General features: G+C 44.8%; 1 protein-coding gene across 1 annotated transcript in view; it reads left to right on the top strand.

The window, feature by feature from the left end:
- Nucleotides 1-1,768: 1,768 nt before the first annotated feature.
- Nucleotides 1,769-6,688, top strand: part of gpsm1b (G protein signaling modulator 1b) — a 61,922-nt gene continuing 57,002 nt past the window's right edge. Inside the window, exon 1 of the mRNA XM_014128695.3 lies at nucleotides 1,769-1,987. Coding sequence (XP_013984170.2) covers nucleotides 1,929-1,987 — 59 coding nt within the window. The 5' untranslated portion in view covers nucleotides 1,769-1,928. The remainder of the gene's footprint in view (nucleotides 1,988-6,688) is intronic.

The raw sequence follows: 6,688 nt of genomic DNA, 5'->3' as shown, positions 1-6,688 counted from the left end.
TAGGACAGACTGACCCTATCCCCCTGGCACATAGAGTATTGCAGTATAGACTGAGACGGGGGTCGGGGGCACTGTGGCCCCGTCCGATGATACCCCTAGACAGGACCAAACAGGCAGGATATAATCCCACCCACTTTTCCAAAGCACAACCCCCACACCACTTGAGGAATACCAACAGACCACCAACTTACTACCCTGAGACAAGGCTGAGTATAGCCCACAAAGATTTCCCTCACTGCACGAGCCCGAGGGGGCGCAAAACCGGACAGGAAGATCATGTCAGTGACTCAACCCACTCAAGTCGAGTATTGTGAAAAAAGCCTGGTACGATGTGACACACGCCTCTTAGGGATGTCATGGGAGAGCACTAGTAAGCCAGTGACTCAGCCCCCGTAATAGGGCCAGCAGCAGAGAATCTCAGGGGAGAGAGGGCAGCTAGCCATGCAGAGACAGCAATGGTGGTTCTTCACTCCAGTGCCTTGCCGTTCACCTTCACACCCCTGGGCCAGACTACACTCAATCATAGGATCTACCGAGGCTGCATCTCTCACATGGATCGGCAGACCATTCCATAAAACTTGAGCTCTATAGCAGAAAGCCCTGCCTCCAGCTGTTTGCTAAGAAATTCTAGGGACAATAAGGAGGCCTGCGTCTTGTGACTGCAGTGTAGCGTGCGTGTAGCTATGTACGGCAGGACCAAATCAGAGAGATAGGTAGGAGCAAGTCCATGTAATGCTTTGTAGGTTAGCAATAAAACCTTGGAATCAGCCTTAGCCTTGTCAGCAAGCCAGTGTAGAGAGGCTAGCACTGGAGTAGTATGATCAAATATTTTAGCTCTTGTCAAGATTCTGGCAGCCGTATTTAGCGCTAACTGAAGTTTATTTGGTGCTTTATCCAGGTAGCCGGAGAGTAGAGCATTGCAGTAGTCTAATCTAGAAGTGACAAAAGCATGGATTAGCTTTTCTGCATCTTTTCTGCATCTCTTTTTCAATTTTTGCTACCATAATGCGGCAGGTAGCCTAGTGGTTAGAGCATTGGGCCAGTAACTGCAAAGTTGCGTAGATCGAATCCCTGAGCTGACAAGGTAAGAATCTGGCAGTTAACCCACTGTTCCCGGGTAGGCCGTCATTGTAAATAAGAATTTGTTCTTAACTCACTTGCCTAGTTAAATACAATAAATGCATACATACTTGTCACTACCCTGCCATAAACACAGACTGACAACTCAGTAAGCAGTGATTACTTGAGCGTAACTTGTCTATTGACATGTTTCTCAAGAAATAATGACAGTTAAAAGGAAAAGAACCTGAAATTATTTTATATGATGTGGGGAAACGATTAAATTTAACATGTGAAAAGATGGTGAGAAAAGGAAGCTGGAAAAGCATAGATGCAAGCCAAATTGGGGAAGAGACTGTGTGGGAAAAACCCAGGTAGAGCGATGTGCTTTGAAAAGAGACCAGAAAAACGCTATCGCTCAGCATACAGTAAGACAGAAAGAGAACAAAGAGAAGAGTGAGAAAAAGAGCCTCTGTGTGTGTGTGTGTGTGTGCGTGCGTGCATGCATTCATGTGAGTGTGTGTGCCCATAAGTGTGAATGTGTGTAACCTATGTATCAGACAGAGACATTGGGATTTCCCCTTTTGCAGTCAGCAGCCCTGCTTGTTCCCTCCCTCCCTCATACTCAAACCAAACATGCGTCACACTCTGCTCTGTGACGTCAGCAACAGGGGAGGGGCTTGCCTTATATGGATTTATTTGCACAATACCTCACTTCCTCAGCAGCTGCCATTGCTGTGCTGAGAGAGAGGGAAGGAGAGAGAGAGAGGTAGAGAGAGCTGCTGGGAAGGACGCAGTTGCAGCACTGGGAAGTCTTGAGCAGCTGGAGGAAATATTTGTGAAGGGTTAGCTACTGGAGGAGGCTGCCCATGGCTCAGTCTGCTAACACTGTTGACCAGGATCTGGCCAGCAAGAGGCTGCACTCGAGGTAGGACCCGACCCAGGGGGGAAGGGAGAGGGTTAGTGTGGTGTGGATTCCTGAACGGTCAGCATAGCCTGTTCTTAGTGGGGGGAGGAGAGAGGAAAGACCGGGAAAGAGGAGTGACTGGGCTGAGAGACACAAGGGCTACCGGCTCTCTGCCTGGCTGCCTAAGGAGGCGTTAGACAGGGGGAGCTAACCTAGACACAGCTCCCTGTGAGTAGGCTACAACTCTAGCCAAAGCTTCAGTCCCAAGCCTCATTCCTGGCCTCAGTCCTGGATATCTTAGCCTCTCCTTTCCCAGACTAACATTGCTGCTGCTGTGGGCTCTAAGTGAATGTGCAGACTGCAAGGAGCCACATAGGACCAGGACAAGAGTGGAGCTGGCTGGCTGAGATTGGGCTCACTCACTCACACACACACACACACACACACACACACACACACACACACACACACACACACACACACACACACACACACACACACACACACGGTCAACAGAGCACACAGCTGCTCAGTAAAGTCTGTATTTGTGGTAGGTGGATTTGTATATGTAACAGTATGGCTGTCTAGGGAGGCATTCATTTTCCTTTGTCTTTGCATGCATTTCGAGACAGCTAAGCCTTTCTCTGTTCCTTCCCTGTGCTCTCTCTACTGCTGACTGTACTATAGCAATTGTTTCCACACAGCTTTGAGGGTAAACATTATGTGCAGTTGAATTATAGACAGCACTGAGAGTATGACATTGGAAAGAATGATGTGTAGGTTTTATTGTAGACTTGAATGTCCTGAGTTAATAATGGTTACACAAAGTGTGTGGAGCTCAAAATCCCCTCTAGCAGTAACACCATGTTGGGTTGATTAGCTTAAAAAAAATGACACTGAGGAAAAATCTGGATATACAGTATAAAGGATGTCACGGTGGGCCGTGTCAAATCAAAGTGTATTTGTCACGTGCCCCGAATACAACCCGTGTAGACCTTATAGTGAAATGCTTACTTACAAGCCTTTAACCAACAATGCAGTTTTAAGAAAAAAAATAAACTGCTGCTCTTTAATTATTTGTTTTATTTTAATTTAACCTTTATTTAACCAGGTAGGTCTGTTGAGAACAAGTTCTCATTTACAACTGCGACCTGGCCAAGATAAAGCAAAGAAGTGCGACAAAAAAAACAACAGAGTTACACATAAACAAACGTACAGTCAATAACACAAAAGAAAATCAAAATTGAAAAATCTATGTACAGTGTGTGCAAATGTAGAAGAGTAGGGAGGTAGGCAATAAATAGGCCATAGAGGTGAAAATAATTACAATTCAGCATTAGTACTGGAGTGATAGATGTGCAGATGATGATGTGCAAGTAGAGATACCGGGGTGCAAGAGGGTAAGTAATACTATGGGGATGAGGTAGTTGGGTGTGCTATTTACAGATGGGCTATGTACAGGTACAGTGATAGGTAAGCTGCTCTGATAGCTGATGCTTAAAGTTAGAGAGGGAGATATAAGACTCCAGCTTCAGAGATTTTTGCAATTCATTCCAGTCATTGGCAGCAGAGAACTGGAAGGAAAGGTGGCCAAAGGAAGTGTTGGCTTTGGGGATGACCAGTGCAATATACGTATAGCACGTGCTACGGGTGGGTGTTGCTATGGTGACCAGTGACCTGAGATAAGGCGGAGCTTTACCTAGCAAAGACTTATAGATAACCTGGAGCCAGTGGGTTTGGCGACGGATATGTAGTGAGGGCCAGCCAACGAGAGCATACAGGTCCCAGTGGTGGGTAGTATATGGGGCTTTCGTGATAAAACGGATGGCACTGTGATAGACTACATACAGTTTGCTGAGTAGAGTGTTGGAGGCTATTTTGTAAATGACATCGCCAAAGTCGAGGATCGGTAGGATAGTCAGTTTTACGAGGTTATATTTGGCGGCATGAGTGAAGGATGCTTTGTTGCGAAATAGGAAGCCGATTCTAGATTTAATTTTGGATTGGAGAGGAAAGAAGGAGAGTTTACAGTCTAACCAGACACCCTAGTTATTTGTAGTTGTCAACATATTCTAGGTCAGAACTGTCCCGGTGATGTCCCGGTGATGTACTGGGCCATACACACTACCCTCTAGTGCCTTGCGGTGGGAGGCCAAGCAGTTGCCATACCAGGCAGTGATGCAACGCATCAGGATGCTCTCGATGGTGCAGCTGTAAAACCTTTTGAGGATCTGAGGACCCATGCCAAATATTTTCAGTCTCCTGAGGGGGAATAGGTTTTGTCGTGCCCTCTTCACGACTGTCTTGGTGTGCTTGGACCATGTTAGTTTGTTGGTGATGTGGACAACAAGGAACTTGAAGCTCTCAACCTACTCCATTACAGCCCCGTCGATGAGAATGAGGGCGTCCTCGGTCCTCCTTTTCCTGTAGTCCACAATCATCTCCTTTGTCTTGATCACATTTAGGGAGAGGTTGTCTTTGCACCACACGGTCAGGTCTCTGACCTCCTCCCTATCGTTGTCGGTGATCAGGCCTACCACTGTTGTCATCAGCAAACTTAATGAAGGTGTTGGAGTTATGCCTGGCCGTGCAGTCAATTTTTGCTTGTAAGCAGGAATCAGGAGCATAGAGTTATGGTCAGATTTGCCAAATGGAGGGAGAACTTTGTACGTGTCTCTGTGTGTGGAATTGAAGTGGTCAATTTTTTTTCTCTCTGGTTGCACATTTAGCTGATAGAAATTAGGTAAAACCGAATTAAGTTTCCCTGTATTAAAGTCCCCGGCCACTAGGCGTGCCACCTCTGGATGAGCATTTTCCTGTTTGCTTATGGCGGTATACAGCTCATTGAGTGTGGTTTTAGTGCCAGCCTCCGTCTGTGGTGGTATGTAGACAGCTACGAAAAATACTCTCTATGTAGATAGTGTGGTCTACAGCTTATCATTAGATACTCTACCTCAGGCGATCAAAACCCTGACACTTCCTTAGAAATCGTGCACCAGCTATTGCTTACAAATATGCATAGGCCCCCGCCCCGTGTCTTACCAAAGGCTGCCGTTCTGTCCTGTCGATAGAGTGTATAACCCGTCAAATGTATCTTCTTAATGTTATTGTTCAGCCACGACTCGGTGAAACATAAGATATTACAGTTTTTAATGTCCCATTGGTAGGATATACAGTTGAAGTCAGAAGTTTACATACACTTAGGTTGTAGTCATTAAAACTTATTTTTCAACCACTCCACAAATGTCTATTTAACAAACTATAGTTTGGCATCTACTTTGTGCATGACACAAGTAATTTTTCCAACAATTGTTTACAGACAGATTATTTCACTTATAATTCACTGTATCACAATTCCAGTGGGTCAGAAGTTTACATACACTAAGTTGACTGTGGTTTTAAACAGCTTGGAAAATTCCAGAAAATTATGTCATGGCTTTAGAAGCTTCTGATAGGCTAATTGACATCATTTGAGTCAATTGGAGGTGTACCTGTGGATATATTTCAAGGCCTACCTTCAAACTCAGTGCCTCTTTGCTTGACATCATGGGAAAATCAAAAGATATCAGCCAAGACCTCAGGAAGAAAAAAAAAAAAATTGTAGACCTCCACAGTCTACAATAGTACTTAAGTATAAACACCATGGGACCACGCAGCCGTCATACCGCTCAGGAAGGAGACGCGTTCTGTCTCCTAGAGATGAACGTACTTTGGTGCGAAAAGTGCAAATCAATCCCAGAACAACAGCAAAGGACCTTGTGAAGATGCTGGAGGAAACGGGTACAAAAGTATCTATATACACCGTAAAACGAGTCCTATATCGACATAACCTGAAAGGCCGCTCAGCAAGGAAGAAGCCACTGCTCCAAAACCGCCATAAAAAAGCCAGACTACAGTTTGCAACTGCACATGGGGACAAAGATCGTACTTTTTGGAGAAATGTCCTCTGGTCTGATGAAACAAAAATAGAACTGTATGGCCGTAATGACTATTATGTTTGGAGGAACCGTGAAACACAGGGGTGGTAGCATCATGTTGTGGGGGTGCTTTGCTGCAGGAGGGACTGGTGCACTTCACAAAATATATGGCATCATGAGGAAGGAAAATTGTGTGGATATATTTAAGCAACATCTCAAGACATCAGTCAGGAAGTTATAGCTTGGTAGCAAATGGGTCTTCCAAATGGACAATGACCCCAAGCATACTTCCAAAGTTGGCTTAAGGACAACAAAGTCAAGCTATTGGAGTGGCCATCACAAAGCCCTGACCTCAATCCTATAGAGAATTTGTGGGCAGAACTGAAAAAGCGTGTGCAAGCAAGGAGGCCTACAAACCTGACTCAGTTACACCAGCTCTGTCAGGAGGAATGGGCCAAAATTCCCCAACTTATTGTGTGAAGCTTGTGGAAGGCTACCCGAAACATTTGACCCAATTACATTTTTTGGGGGCAATGCTACCAAATACTAATACTAAACAACTTTACTAAATAAAATGCATTATTATTCCCATACCATTATTACAGAGAATTTGACAAATTATGCCACCCTTTGCCTATTGGCTACTTAGCTTATTCAAGCCTGTCTCAAAATACAACACAGCCTCTTTAAGACAAAAAAATCTCTTTAACTGACTCGCTTTTCAAAGAATTGTACACAATTTGTGCTCTTGTAGGAAGCAATCACTCCCCTATTACTGATGACAAAAGGATCTATAACTGGGCTA

This window comes from Salmo salar, chromosome 11 (assembly GCF_965601325.2).
Source record: "Salmo salar chromosome 11, fSalSal1, whole genome shotgun sequence".
Taxonomy (NCBI): domain Eukaryota; kingdom Metazoa; phylum Chordata; class Actinopteri; order Salmoniformes; family Salmonidae; genus Salmo; species Salmo salar.
The sequence above is the reverse complement of the archived record's forward strand: the minus strand, read 5'-3'. Positions and strand labels throughout refer to the sequence as shown.